The 15,748-nt window shown below is 38.3% G+C and overlaps 1 protein-coding gene and 1 non-coding gene across 17 annotated transcripts in view; one reads left to right on the top strand and one right to left on the bottom strand.

Moving 5' to 3' along the window:
* MAST2 (microtubule associated serine/threonine kinase 2) overlaps window positions 1-15,748 on the top strand; it is a 208,308-nt gene that overhangs the window by 110,638 nt on the left and 81,922 nt on the right. For 6 of the 16 annotated variants that reach the window (XM_072772330.1, XM_072772329.1, XM_072772328.1 and 3 more), the window contains one exon: window positions 7,947-8,141. The exons of 8 other annotated variants lie outside the window; for them this stretch is intronic. In XM_072772330.1, the coding sequence (XP_072628431.1) occupies window positions 7,947-8,141 (195 nt within the window). Of the gene's footprint in view, window positions 1-5,109; window positions 5,416-7,946; window positions 8,142-15,748 lie in introns of those variants that run through there. 2 more of the 16 variants (XM_072772341.1, XM_072772344.1) reach the window with 2 other exon arrangements.
* Window positions 848-954, bottom strand: LOC140603298 (U6 spliceosomal RNA). The gene has a single exon (XR_012006296.1). It is a non-coding gene; the product is annotated as a U6 spliceosomal RNA (small nuclear RNA).

Raw genomic sequence — 15,748 nt, 5'->3', positions numbered from 1 at the left:
CTTAATCCCTTTTTTTAAAAAAGATTTTACTTATTTATTCATAGAGACAGAGAGAGAGAGCGAGAGAGCGAGAGAGAGGCAGAGAGGCAGAGACACAGGCAGAGGGAGAAGCAGGTTCCATGCAGGGAGCCGGATGTGGAACTTAATCCAGGGTGTCCAGGATCAGGCCCTGGGCTGAAGGCAGGCGCTAAACTGCTGAGCCACCGGGGCTGCCCAAACAATATTATAAGAACAATTATACTTGCCTTCTATATTGACATTTGCTTTACTTCTTTGAATATAATGGCTTGTTTCCTATTTATTCAGTCTTTTCTTTACCACTGATAATTGTATGTATGCTTTTTGTGTGTGGCGAGAAGTCTGTTCACTTTCATTAGTTTTATTTCTTAGTTTAAGCAGACCAACTTAATTGTAGATTTTCTATTTATTTTTTTAAAGATTTATTTATTTTTCTTTTTAAAAAATATTTGTTTATTAGAGAGAGAAAGAAAGAGAATGCACAAGTGGGATGGGTAGAGGCAGAAGGAGAATCTCAAGCAGACTCCATGCTGAGCAAGAAGCCCCACTTGGTGCTTGATCCCACGACCCTGAAGTCATGACTATAGCCAAATCAAAAGTTGATGCTTAACCGACTGAGCCACCCAGGCATCCCTATTTCTTTTTCTTAAGCCTCACTTTACTGCTTTTCTAGCTTTGTCGTAATTGTAGCTTATACTCATTATTATAATGAATATAAATGAATATAAATCTATAGGACTTAAAAATAAAATTTAATTGTATTCAGATAGAAGTTTGAAAATATATATACATATATATTTTTAGTTTCTAAAAACATATTACAAAACATAAAAATACAGAATGCTTCATGAATTTATGTCCCATCCTTGTGCAGAGGCCATGCTAATCTTCTCTGTATTGTTCCAATTATAATATATGTGCTACCAAAGCAAGCACAAGTTTGAATATATATTTATTAAAAAAGTGTTAAAAATTGAAAATTTTAATACTTCCAAAGTTATTTTAGTTTTTAAAATATTTATTTTAGAGAGAGCACAAGAGCACAAGCTAGAGGTGGGGCAGAGGGAGAGGGAGAGGGAGAGAATCTTAAACAGACTTCCTGCCAAGTGAGGAGTCCCACCTGGGGCTCAGTCTCATGACTCAAGATCACAACCTGCACCAAAATCAAGACTCAGACACTCAGGCAGTTGAGCTACCAGTGCACCTATTTTTATTTTTAAATATTTAAAATTGTTGGGGTCCCTGGATGGCTTGGTTGAATGTCAGACTCCTGATTTTGGCTGAGGTCATGGTTTTGGGGTCATGGGATGAAAGCCTAGGTTCCGTACTCAGTGAAGAGTCTGCTTGGGATTGTCTCTTTCTCTCTGCCCCTCCCCTTGCTCACACACTCTCTCTAAAATAAATACATATATTTAAAAAATTAAGCTAAATTTAAAATTTATGTGATTTCTAGATATATCTAAGTATGTATTTTTATAAAAAACATTTCAATTTTAGCATTAACTGTACAATTATTTGTATAAAAATTTATTCTGTGGCCTTATATATGTTATGTCTAGACCTGCACATAAGTAAATTTACCAGTAATATGAATTCCTTAATTCTGGAAAATGTTCCCCAGTTGCCATGTGTTCTGTTATGAATACTGAGCTAAGTGATGAATATTTTTCAAACCATGTATTAGAACAGAAAGAAATCAAGTAAATAGTTATTTGGCTGTATTTGGAACCAGTACTTGTATAAGCCAAGAAATCTATTACATTCATCTTACCCAAGAGGAGAAAGGATTTGACAGGTTAATTAATTAGTTTTTTTGCTTACTCCTGAGGCCCTTTGCTGTTCAAATATTTTATAATCTCAGCAGAGTTCTTTTAGAAGATTGCAGTTTTTTTGGTCTATAACAGCAATCTGACATAGTTGTCTTCTTAAAAAATACATAGGAAGAAAGATGTGGGCAAGTATTTTCCTGGGGTTTAAATACTGTAAATCAAGAGAATGGATTTTTAGAGTTCCACTTTGTCAGTGCAATACTCCAGATCACAAGTGTGACAGAGGCAACCCATTTCTTTAGTGAATTAATTAATTAATTAATTTTTTCTTAAAGATTTATTTATTTATTTATGGTAGAGAGAGGCAGAAACACAGGAGGAGGGAGAAGCAGGCTCCATGCTGGGAGCCTGACGCGGGACTCGATCCCGGGACTTCAGGACCACGCCCTGGGCCAAAGGCAGGAGCCAAACTGCTGAGCCACCCAGGGATCCCCGAATTTATTTTTTATGTTTGTTATTTTGCAGAACTGCTAGAGTGGGAAGTCCATGGTAGAGACTTTTCTTGCCTGGCCCCAAGGGCCGTAGTGCATTCGATAAATAGTTCTTGTGTGAGCACATAAGAAAAGGTTGATGCTTAATTTTCCATACCTCAAATTGTTGAGTGCTGTCCAATGCCAGGGAAATGTTAAGCTTTCCTAGTGCTGACAAAGTTAAAGGAATATTGGCACAAATGTATTATAATGCCAGTAAGTTTAAAGAAAGTGCTCTGTGTGAGCATGTGTAATAAACTCTAGGAATAAGAGTGGTATCTTCTTTGGGTCAGATGAAGGATATAAGATATGACTTTCATTCTCTAAAAATCAAATATTTTCTAACCTTTAGCATTATTTAAGAAGCTCCATGCTTTCTCTCCTCTCCCGACTAGAGAGAAATTTATTTGCTATTGTCAGAATCTTCTGCTGAAGGGTATTTATAGTGCAGTGGTTCATAACATTGATTCTAGAGAGTATTTCAGTTCACCAACTTGGCTGAACACAGGAATACTTCTAGCTAGCATAATTCATATGTAGGGTAACTAGGTGCAGATATATTGAGGAAAGGATACTTTCCCCTTTACCACTCTTTTAAAGATTTTAACCTCTTTGTGCTTTTTTTTTTTTTCAAATAATGAGAATAATAAAAGCACATATATCATAGGACTGTGATGAAAACTACCTTGGTGTTATGTGTAGAGTGCTTATAATAAAATCTATACATAATAAGTACTTACAAATGTTGGATACTATTATGTCATCATTATTACTATTAATCAGGAGAATGAGCTTGGATATTAGAGAATGGATCATGCTGAGTAGAAATTTAGGGCCTGGTCTTAATTGCATGGCCTTGGCTTGGGATGGGGACAGACCATGGCTGGTTTTTTAGTTATGGGTGTGTGGGCTTTTGTGACTGACATTGGTAATATCATAAAACTTTCCCAAAGTGGGACTCAGGACTTGCTGAGAAGTTGTAGATTTCTGAGAACGTTTACATTTTCATTAGGTCTTATATAGAGAGCAGGGGATTCTGAGACAGGGGCTATGAGAGCCAAGTGATTAGACTGGTATGTAAGAGGAAAAGTGAGTGTCCATAAGCTACTAGGTGAGAGGGAGTTTGCTTGGGATGAGAACAGAGGCTTTCAAATTTTTTAGACACAATAACTGTTTTGTGAAATGAGTATATTTGTGACGTCTGTTATTGATAATACATATAAATATACAAGGGCAACCACAAGTGATGGGCTACAATGTAAAATCTATTTTTATTAAGGGTCAGAGTCTAAAAAATTTAATAATGAAGGATAAGCTACTTAACTTCTGTATACTTTGTTTTCCCCATCTATAGAATTCTGTTATTTTCTCTTCTATTTCATTGTTTCCCTTTTAAGAAAATGTTGTTCCTGACTTCTTAAATTCATTTTATCAGTTACGAGAGTAGCGACCTACAGTTTAGAAAGTATTGGTTGGGGTATAAATTAATCCTTTGAATATTACCTTAGAAAAAGAGTTTGACCTACTTTGTCACCTAAATAAATGAGAGGAGCCCTTCAGAGTTTTTTTTTTTTTTTTAACTTTTTAAAAAAATTTATTTATGATAGTCACAGAGAGAGAGAGAGAGAGATTGAGAGAGAGAGGCAGAGACATAGGCAGAGGGAGAAGCAGGCTCCATGCACCGGGAGCCCGATGTGGGATTTGATCCCGGGTCTCCAGGATCTTGCTCTGGGCCAAAGGCAGGCGCCAAACCGCTGCGCCACCCAGGGATCCAGAGCCCTTCAGAGTTGACAAGTGCTCTGAAGCAGGGGACCAAGACATTTGCTTACTCTGGTTCCCTTAGCTCCACTTGATCACTTGGCTTTACACTTGGGTTTTCTTCAGGCTATGCTGTTTTTATCAGATGGTTTCTTGTGTTTGGGCTTATCTCCTCCTCAACATTGGAGCTAGCTCCTGGAGGGCAAGAACTATAATAATAGCTAATACTTCTATAGCACTTCCTCTGTGCTAGGCACTTTTCTGTTTTACATATATTAATCTTCACCACAACCTACATATTAGGTACCTTAAATTATATTCATTCTACAGATAGAGAAAATAAAGCATATAGAAGTTAAGTAGCTTACCCTTCATTAGAGTTCTTCTGTAGCTTACCATAATGTCTTGTGTAACATCTGCCAAACAGATTATTTCATTAATAGTTACTAACTGAAATTAAACCAAATAGTTTCTGGGCTTATTTTCTTAGCTATCTTATGGCTTTTCTCACTACAAGGTTATTCAAGTGACTAGAGAATAATAGAAATTGAATTAAAAACGATACTGAACTTTGTCTAAGGAAGGAATACAGAGTTTATTTAAATTGGTCAAATTCAGAATTTGAATAATGGCTTTGCTTTGAGCCCTAACATTAAGACTGTCATTCTCCACCTGACATGGGTTTGAGAATGAATAATGTTACAAAAATGCCCACATATTCTTAGCTCCTTAATTTACTGATTTGGGATCTTAGTATGCTTTCTTCCAATCCCCTACCCACTGCAACAGCTGTTTTATACTGGCACACACCTCCAGAGTTAATGGTATTTCTGTCACACTGTGAGTTTTCAAGTTGGTATGTTCAATTTTTGCCAGAGTCTTCACTGCTACCAGGCCTCAAGGTTGGAGGTTGCAACTGACTTGTGGGGGAGGGAGTTTGGTGCTTGTCAGTGAGGAGGAACAAGGTGCTCTCCAACGCTCTGATTTGTTACAGGCTAAGTGTGAATGATGTCAGGCAGATCAGGGGACAGCTGATTCATTTGGGATCTGGGACTCCTCACTACGCCTCACTGCTGCCTCCTGGGCCCTTAGGTCTTTTGCGGTGGGGATGGGGGCGGATTCTGAATATTGTGTTTTTGAAGAACACAATATGTACTTTAATTTTTCTCTTAAGTTTGGGAAGCCTTTGTAGGTTTCCTTTGGCTTATAGACTGCAAACCCCTTGTGTGAAAGAACTTCCTGCCAAGACTCCCGAGTGTGAGAGGTCAAAAGCTTTGAGTAGCCAGGAAAATGATGAAACGGAGGAGAGAGAGACTGGGAGCACCATGTCTACGGATTCAGTAAGGAGGCTGGGGTCTCTGAGTGGAAACTGGCAGATGTCAGAACAAGAACTAATGCCAACTAACTTTCATTTGCTTGGATAAAGACTGCTTTGGAGATGCCTGTCAGAAAGAGGGCTGAGCAGGCTTCACAAATTCAAGGTCAAAACACTGGTCCCTGGCAGGGGCCTATGGGGCTTCTAATTATGAAAACTGAGTTAGATACCATTTTAGGGGTGCTTAGGTACCTGGGGAACTGGGTTATAATGAAGAGCTTTGTTTCCTGCCTTGAAATCAGATGTGTATTTAAACTTTGTGTCACAGCTGCATATATAAGCCCCATGAATGTGAGAAACAAATGGAAATGAAAGTTATCTTCTCCTAGGACTAGAAAGGGTATTGTGTTTCTGCCCCTGGCCTGTCAGCTCAGGCTGTCAGATCTGCCCTTGCAGATCCAAGCCTGAGTCCTTTAGGGTGTGACCTGAATTTTATTTCTGTGTTGGGCCAATATAGAAATAAAATAGAAATAGAAGAATACTTAGTGAAGGATTTCAAGGCTGGGGAATGGAGGAAGGCTTCCACTTCAGGGTAGCTTTTCCAAGAGCTGCTCAGGCTTATTTAATGAAGAAGTGCAGAGTGAATTGATCAGCAAAGTAGGGAACCAGGGAACCAAGTGTCCAAGAATCCATTCCACCTTGGGGATCTGTCTTGAGCTGCTTTTGTGTAACTCACAGGGTGTGTCCTTTGGAGTTTCTTCCTCTAAATGTCAGTGCCTACCTGGAGACAGCGTGGTATACTTGAATAGACACACTTCTTCAGTGGGCTTCCTTTGGCCTTTCCGTGTTAGTGGATGCCCATTGATTGAATTGATGACTCTACCAGACCTTGGAAGACTGGACTTGTTTGAAGTATATAATTGGAAAGAATGGCTTACATTTAAAAAATTGTTTCTTCTCCTACTAAGACTGAAAGTTAAAGACCATAAAAAGAAGCTTCATGAACTAATAATGTGTCATTTAAAGTGAAGAGGGTTTTTTGACAAAATTGTAAATTTTTTACATTAAGTTTGTAGTTTAAGAGAACATAAATGGTCAAAATCATGCTCCCCAAATGTTGTTGGTGCACTGCTCCTGGTAATCATTGTATCTATTTTAGTGACTTTGAATTTAGCTTAAGAAAATTCTCCCCTAGGAGCTAGTAAGTAGTTTATAAATCACCTTTCTTTTTTCAACGGTCTTTTAAAAACTCTATCTTCAAAGTATAACCAGTTTGTAGAGTGGTAATTACTAGCAAATAGAGAATGAGATTTGGTTTTCATAGATTTATAATCTTAATTTTATATTCATTAAAATAGCTAAACCTCATTTATGTGATAAGATTTGAGACTCCAAAATTTTGTATTTAAGTTAATAAGAACTGTCTTACTGTATGTTCTAATTAGCTCTGGCTTATATGTACTACGGAGCTGATTTTTGAAATAGTTCTTTAGAAAAGTGAAAATTCTTTTTGAAAATGAGAAATTAATGCAAAATTGGTATTTTTAGTTCTTGTAATTTATTTTTATATGTTGAGTTTGTGGAGATTCAGGAACACTTGTAATTTAAAATAGTTTTCTGCCCTCTACTTTTCTATACTCATATTACTCATCTGAGAAATATGTTTGGAGCTAGCTAAAGGGATAGTTAGTAGGAAGGTAAAGATTTCTTTTGAATATATGTAATTAGTTTCAAGTAAATGTCAGTGTATACAAACAGTAATAGTACAGGAAACTAACATTTTTAAACAGGTGCTTAAGTGATACTTAGGTTTTTTTAATCTTTGAAGTGAAATATTGTGGCTATGGTATTTGTATAGAAAGCCATGCTCCTACCAAAGCAAATTAAATGCTGTGCATCTGTTAATTATTTTTTGTCATCTGGGATGTATCAATCAATGATCAGCAAAATAAAGATTGATATTAACCATCTGTTTTCAGTCTAATGATGTTATTTACTTAATAGTCTTCATTAGGACTTAACACATCAAGATGGTTAGGTTGTTTTTAGGGGAAAAAAGTAAACTAAAAAACTAAAATTTAAGTAGAAGCAAAATTTATTATACAGAATTAAGTGGTGTTATTTGTTGTACTCATTAGGCAAAAGTTAGCTAATAAGTTGGTATTGTGGTAGATATAATCTATTCGTGTTTTACTTTTATGGATATACACATCTCTCTAGGAAGTTTTAGTCATTGAACACAAAATATTACTTCTATTGTTTGCTAATTTATGAATTGTAGTAGATTTGCAATATTTTTCCAGGAGCCAATTCTAAATACTTAGAATACCCAAAGTTTAAATTTTTGGTTTTAATTCTATGGATTAAATTTTAGTCTTGATGGTCCTTCTGTGCCAACATTGCACTGAGGCATTATTTGAGAATGATTTTTGACCTTTCCTTTTTTTTTTTTTTTTTTTTGAGCCTTTTGCTTAAACTAACCCACTTTGAATATGTTCCTTTTTGGTTGAGAAATTATCTCTGACCCTGCTTTTTTCTACTGTGATACGTTGTCAGAATCTCTACTCTTTGCCGAGGATCTGAAGTAAACCAGCACATGTTTTCACCCACATCAGCTCCAGGCCTATACTTCACTAAAATCCCATTTAGTGCTGATTGTGCCCTGGCTACTCCTCCTCTTGCCTTTTTCCTGAACCCACAAGCTCATAGCAGTCCTGGCAGTCCCTGTTCCAGCCGCCCGCTGCAGTGGAGGTAAGGAAACCTGCTGTGATGTGAATGTGGGCCTTGGTGATTGCTTTTGGCCTAGTAGGTAAAACCCAAACCTTTTTCCTTAATAATGGAGAGAAACCGAATGAAAGTCATAGAGAAGAATAAGAGGAATTTCAGAGATTTTGCTGTATTTAAAATTCATGAGAAAGAGGGATAGCATATCAGTAGTTAGACAGTTATGTGCCCATTGTTATTGTTGGGCAGCCTTGTGACCACTGCACAGAAAAGCAGAGCATGCCGGAATGCCAGACCTCTCTAAGGTGAGCTAGTCCAAATGCCACATTTTAGGCAACAGAAAAATTCAATTCTGCAATAGGTTAAGTGATTTGTTCAGATTGCTGAAAATAACCCTGTTTTTCTCCTTTCTTTCTGCCTTTTTATATAGTCACCATTTGAGTACATGCTATGTGCTAGACACTGTTTTAGGCACAGAGAACAAAAGAGTGGGTACAAAGAGCTAAAGTTCATGCCCTCAGAAGAGCTTAGATTCTAGTGGAGGGAGACAAATTAATGAGAGAATGTATAATAGATGGACATATGTGATATTGAGAAAATGAAGTAGGTTGAGGAGAGTAGGGAAATGTGAGGCCCAGGGCTTGGCATTTTATATAAGATGGTCAAGGAGGGTCCTTACTCATAAGTTGACCATGAGCAAAGACCTGAAGGAAAGTCACAGAGCCATAATAGAGATATCTGGAGAAGAGTGTTTCAGACAGGGGCACTTTGGTGGCTCAGTGGTTGAGTGTCTGCCTTCAGCTCAGGTTGTGATCCTGGGGTCCTGGGTTGGAGTCCCACATTCATACTCCTTGCAGGGAGCCTGCTTCTCCCTCTGCATATGTCTCTTCCTCTCTCTGTGTGTCTCTCATGAATAAATAAACAGGATCTTTAAATTAAAAAAAAAAAAAAAGTATTTCAGACAGAGGTAACACTAAGTGCCAAAGACCTGATCTAAGAGTTGGCTTCATGTGTTCTTTGTTCAGCAAAGTCCAGTGAAGCTCATGTGGAATGAGTTAAGGGGTAAGAAGTGGGAAATGAGGTCTGAGACATAGTGAGAAGCCAAATGGAATAGAGCTTTAAATTCATTATAAGGATTTTTGTTTTTTATGCTGAGTAACATGAGAAGCTGTTGGAGGGTTTGAAGCAGAAGAATGTTATGATCTGACTTAAATCACAAGGATCCCTCTGGCTATAGTTAGAAGGCTACTGGTATAACCTAGGTAAGACTCAATGGTTGTTTGAGCCCCAGGTGATACAGGTGGTAAGAAGTGGTCAGATTTGAGGATGTATTTTGGAAGTAGAATTGATAGGATTTGTTGATGGATTAGATGGCAGAGCTTGAGAAAAAGATAAGTGAAGGATAAAAGAAAATTGGAAGTTGAACAGCTAGAAAATTGGAAGAACCATGAACTGAGACTGGGAAACTGTAAGGGATAGCTGATTAGGCATTCAGTTAAAGACAGATGAAGTCTGGGCTGAAGATATATAAGGATATAAGGAACTGTCAGTGTGTCAGTGAAACAAATGATTAGATTTATGAGATCATCCAGTGAATGTCTATTGATAAAGAAGGAAGAAGTGTCAAAGGATTGAGTCCTGAGGCCATCTGGCTTTAAGAGATTGGGAAGATGAGGAACTAGCAGAGAAGAGACTGAAAAGGTGTGAGGCTTTTTAGGAATGCCAAGAATCAGGACAGAGGTATCTTGGAAACCTTTTTTCAAGAAGGAAAGTACGTTTGATTAGTAGGTATTTATTAAGATTTTGTTATGCAAAAACAAAAAAACCCCCGGGAAAACTAGAAATTTGAGTAGAAGCAAAACTTATTATATAAACTTAAGTGACATTATTTGATATAGGAGCTCAAATTCCACAAATGTTTTTAGGGCAGTGTTAGACGGACACAGGACAATGTTGGAGGCTGACTCCTGAAGTCACCAAGGTGCTTGGAATTGCTGTGTGATGCTGAGTAAAACTACGTTGAGTAGCACCCACAACCTAAGTTGTGCCCCTTTTTGGCACAGGACCTGAAGTACTGTGTCTTCACACCTGTGATCTTAGGACACACAACCTAAAGCAATGTCTTGTAGCTTAGGGCTTGAAAACTTCTTAAATTTTATGTTACATTTTTCCCCCTAGGCTTGTTCATGTGTCTGGACACTGTGTTAGTGTTTCATTCCATTCTTTTTTATCTGTCCCATGCCAAGTACCAATTCAGTGATACAGCAAGATAATTTTACCTTGTTGTTTGCTGCATATGTTTGTATTTCTTTAAACATTTTTGAATTTTATTCTGGGATGCAGTTATATTATTTGGAAATAGTTTGCTCCTTTCAAGGATTACTTTCTGGCTTCGTTAGGTATGCCCAGAGCAGCATTTGAGGCTAATATTTCCTTAATTCTTTCTTTTTAAAAGATTTTATTTATTTATTCATGAGAGAGAGGCAGAGACATAGGCAGAGGGAGAAGCAGGCTTCCTCCGGGAGCCCGATGCGGGACTCGATCCCAGGACTCTGGGATCACAACCTGAACCGAAGGCAGACACTCAACCACTGAGCCACTCAGGAGTCCCTAATTTTTCCTTAATTCTGAGGCAGTGCTTTTTGAGTACTCTATTCGATGCCTGTGCATTGTGAGTTTTTTTTCCCCACTCATGTTGGTGGGGACACGATCTCTTCCTGGCTCTGTGTGAGCTCTGGAGAGTTTACTGGCTACTCATTTTCTTGGATAGTTTTCTTACCCACATCACCTAGCTGAAAACTCAGGAGGAACCCCCATGCTGAGCTCTCTCTTTATAGCTCTCACCTTTCTATTACTCTGCCTACCATATTTTAGACATCTTAACCCTTCTTCCCGCAGCCCCCCGCTCCCCCAAACTTCTCAGTTCTGACTCTTCAGCTCAGGTACACAGCTTGGCTTTTTGGGTACTCCCTATCATGCTTCTTAGAAATACTCTCCAGGGGCAGCCCGGGTGGCTCAGCGGTTTAGCACCGCCTTCAGCCCAGGGCCTGATCCTGGAGACACTGGATCGAGTCCCATGTTGGGCTCCCTGTGTGGAGCTTGTTTCTCCCTCTGCCTCTTTCTCTCTCTCTGTGTCTCATGAATAAATAAATAAAATCTTTGAAAGAAAAAAAAAGATCTTCTATTAAAACAAAACAAAACAAACAAACAAACAAACAAACAAAAAACAACTCTCCAGGCAGTAAGCTAGGGCAATCTTAGGACTTACTTTGGGGCAATTTTAGGACTTACGTTATATGTTTCCCTTCTGTAAAATGTCTAAAAACTATTGTTTCACATGTAGCATTTTGTTTTGTTTTTACTTTTTGAGGCACAAGGGTGAATCTGGTCTCTGTTTCCCCATCATGGCAGGAAGCAGAAATCCAATCTTCCTAATATTTTGAACTCCTGCTTCCATTATCAGAAGTGAAGATTGCTTCATGAGATTATTGGTAGATTGATTCACACATTAAATAAAACTAGTAGAAGCAGGACAGGCTCTTTATTTGTTTCATGCTTAGTCAAGAAAAGTTGAGAAATGAAACAACAGAAGAATAAGGATAGGTAGAATTTGCCAAGCACTTACTATGTGCTGAGCATTTTTCTAATCCTCAGAATACCTCGATGGGATGGTAATACAAGTCCATTTTATTGATAAAGTGGATAATCCAAGTAGATCAATTTATAGATAAGGCACTGTGGTTGATACAGAGGTTAAAGAGATTATTAATAAGCCATAGAAACTGGCATTCATTCCCACAGAATCTTGTTACAGTTTCTGTGTTCTTAAACCCTCTGCTGTAAGGTTTCTGATAGAACATGTGCTATTTAGTATTTAGTTAAAAAACTAACAAACTGCGGATTTAATAGCTCCCAGTTACCATCCTAAGCATTTAAAAACTTGAGGTCACTCAATCCTCACACCACTTCTGTGAGGCAGGGATTATTATTATGCTCATTTTGCAGATGCGAAGATCAAGGCACAGAGAGGTTAAATAAATCACTCAAAATGAAACAGCTGGTAAGTGGCAGAATTGGGAGTAAAACCTAGGCCATCTGGCTTCAGAGGTCATATTCTTTTTTAAAAGATTTTATTTATTTGAAAGAGAGAGTACAAGTGGGTGGAGGGAGAGGGACAAATGGAGAGGAAGAAGCAAACTCTCTACTGAGCAGGGAGACAGACTTGGGGCCCCACCCCAGCATCCGGGATCATGATCTGAGCAGAAGGCAGACGCTTAACCAACTGAGCCACTCAGGTGCTCTGAGATCATATTCTTAATAATTGTATTGTTCTGCTTCTCCATCTAAGATACTTCATTAATGCAATGTAATATATTCTGAATCTATATTATTTTGCAGCCCCAGGTTTTCTCTTTCCAAAAGACATGTTCATGACATTCTTTACTAAATTTCCCCATAGTGGGGATAGGGATTGGTATTTCACAGTCCATTGTCACTTCCAGGCCCCTGCTTTTATACCTTCTTTCTTCTCTTAGGCTTAATTTATTAATCTTTTACCTTTGCCCATTGCTGTCATCCACTAATTTAGTTTTTGTTCTATCTATTCACATTCAGAGCCTAGAGCAGCACCGTGAGCAAATTCTACAAAATCCTTACTATGTAGATATGTTTATTGAATATTGCTGTTATTAAGCAATTGAGCAAATAGAAGCTGAAAGAAGAAAAAAATGATTCTAGCAAAAAATGTGAAGAACTAAAAATTGAGAGCTACTGGCAGTGAATTTGACCTCCATTTAAAAATAGATGACCCAAGGAACGCCTGGCTGGTTCAGTTGGTGGAGCGTGCAACTCTTGATCTCAGGGTGGTAGGCTTGAACCCCATGTTGGGTGTAGAGATTACTTAAAAATGAAATCTTTAAAGTAAATAAGTAAATAAATAAAAATAGACGACTCAAGAGAGGGAACTAGGATTTGTAACACTGCCATCTTGCAGTGGCCACATTGAATTGTACTTTATTGTCATGGAGGATAACTATTGTTATGGGCTGACTTGTGTCCTTAAAATTCATATGTTGAAGTTATAACCCCCAGTACCTATCGTGTGACTGTACTTACAGATAGGGACTTTCGGTTAAATGAGGTCATTGAGGTGGACCCTGATATGAATGGTGCCCTATAAAGAGGGGACTTAAAACGGAGACACAGAGAAGACAGCCATTTACAAGCCAGATGGTGAGGTCTCAGAAGAAACCAACCTTACTGACACCTTCTAGCCTCCAGAACTGTGAGGAAATAAATATCTTCTGTTTAAGCCTCCTGGTTTATGGTACTTAGTTCTGGCAGCCCTAGCAAACTAATAGAGCTACTGAGGCTTTTGGCTGCTTTGCCCTAAAGGGCTAGAGAATAGTATCCCTTTGCATGTTTGTTAGAACTGGCCCTGCTCAGAATCTTAACCTTCCTTATTGACTGCATCTTAGTGATATGCTTAGAACCTTACAGATTATTGCTCATAATAATTTGAAGAACAGTCAAGGCAGTTTTAAAATGATGCCCACTCAGTCTGTACTACATTTCTGTTTGTTCCTTGATGAGAAAGGATAGATGGGTCTGTTTTAGTCAAGCCTGATGGTGGCTCTTAAATATCTTAGATGGGTCTGATCAACCTTTAGAGGCATCATAAATATGATAATGATTTGGGTTGAACTAATTAGCTTGTAACCTTTAGTCAACTTACACATCTTGCAGGAATATGATTCCAGTCTATTGATTGGCACTCAGACATGGATATTGCATTGTTGACATAACCCGATTTGAAGGGGTGCCGGATATGGTCTATGGTGTAACTAGTGTCCCTGTAGAGAAGAAAGGCAGTTAGTTGTGTCTTTGGCTCTTCACTGGCCCAGCTAGGCCTCCTGGAGATAAAAGTTTGGTGTTGGCAACCTCCCAGAACATAGAATGATTTAGATTTTGATTCAGATTTAAATTGCCATAGCCTTTGTCAGCCCTATAGTTAGGAGCAAGAAATCCTATGTTAGAGTTTATATTGGAAGAGTTCTACCTCTAGCCCACTCCCTACTGTATAGGAATTCTTTTTATTACAGCGTCTAATAAAAAAAGCTCTTCAGCCTTTGCTTAAACATCTTTAGCAAACAAGTTCAGTACTGAAGTTTGCAGCTGATACTAATTCAGCCCTCTGGCCACTCCCATGTCACATGTGTGAGAGCCTTTTTGTAGACCAAACGGCAAAGGACAGGTGTTCTTTTGGGCCTCCTCCAAAACTAAGCAGCCTTTGAAACCCCTTTTTGGTAGTGTCAGGATTGTTTCCTGCCAGAGAGAAAGCACTATTTTCATTTTACCAACACCTGCTTTTCTTGTCTGTCTTTTTTTAAACAACTGCTTTCACAGTGACTCTAAAGAGGAATGTCTCCAAAACTTTTATTTTTATCTTTTTAAGATTTTATTTATTCATGAGAGACACACAGAGAGAGCCAGAGACACAGGCAGAGGGAGAAGCAGGTGCCATGCAGGAAGCCCGACATGGGACTCAACCCCAGTACTCCAGGATCATGCCCTGAGCTGAAGGCAGACGGTCAACTGCTGAGCCACCCAGGCGTCCCATGTCTCCAAAACTTGTTCTTATCCTGGCCCTATTGTAGGCATATTGCTTCAATTCTTTCTGCCTCAGTTATCTATATCATTAAAATGGGGATAATAATAGACCTTCAGGGGTTGCTATAAGGATTAGGTGAGTCAATACATATAAAATTGGTCAGAATACTACCCAGGCTGCTGTAACGGTTACTGTGCTGCTGTCTTTGTTGAAAACTTCACATGTTGCTTGCTGGTCCTCACATTTCATTTTGCTTCCATTCGTTTTCTCATATTCTTATTTTCCTTTGGAAAGCTCTAGGTATCACTTATCATTATGTCCTGCCCATGGAAGCTTTGTTACTGGCTAAGATAAGGCAGTGGCAGCCGGGTGCTCTTCTGTCCTCTATACAGTTTCACTAATTGCTGCTAAAAATTGGCCTGTTGGGGCATAGCAGGATGTGGACTAAAATGAGAAAAACTCTTTTGGGGATATTTTTTGGCAGTAAGAAAAGTTGAACAAACTAGGTTTAAAGGTGTTTCATTTTTCCTGAGTCTTCCTCTTCTTTCCTAAGGGAAAGAACAACTTGACAGTGTCTAGAGAAGATAAGTTTCTCCTATTTGAAAGGGAAAGTACTTTTTTTTTTTTTTTAAATAGGAAAGTAAAGTAATGAAGAATACCAGCTGTGATTTAACTTACCCTCAGGAAATTTTGTATGGCAGAAAAATTTTCATAGATCCTGGCTTTAGGTAACCATGGATAAACAGTTCCATTTGGCAAGATGCCAAAGGCTTGCTCTTGGATTAAGAGGAAGAAGCTGATGGTTTCTAGGTATTTCTCTTTCTGGAAGTAGGAAAATTTTGTTTACTAGAAAATTCGCTTTTTAAATGTTGTATGATAGGAAATATCAAAAACACTACAAAATAGAGTAGCCTCGTATCTTGAGTGTCTACTTATCAACTCATGGTCAATGTATTGTCTCTTCTGCATCTCTGTCTAGTTTCCCCAACCCAATTATTTTAAAGCAAGTCCCAGACTGTGTCAT

This window comes from Canis lupus, chromosome 13 (genome assembly GCF_048164855.1).
Source record: "Canis lupus baileyi chromosome 13, mCanLup2.hap1, whole genome shotgun sequence".
Taxonomy (NCBI): domain Eukaryota; kingdom Metazoa; phylum Chordata; class Mammalia; order Carnivora; family Canidae; genus Canis; species Canis lupus.
Note: the sequence above shows the minus strand (reverse complement) of the source record. Positions and strands in the feature narration are given on the sequence as shown.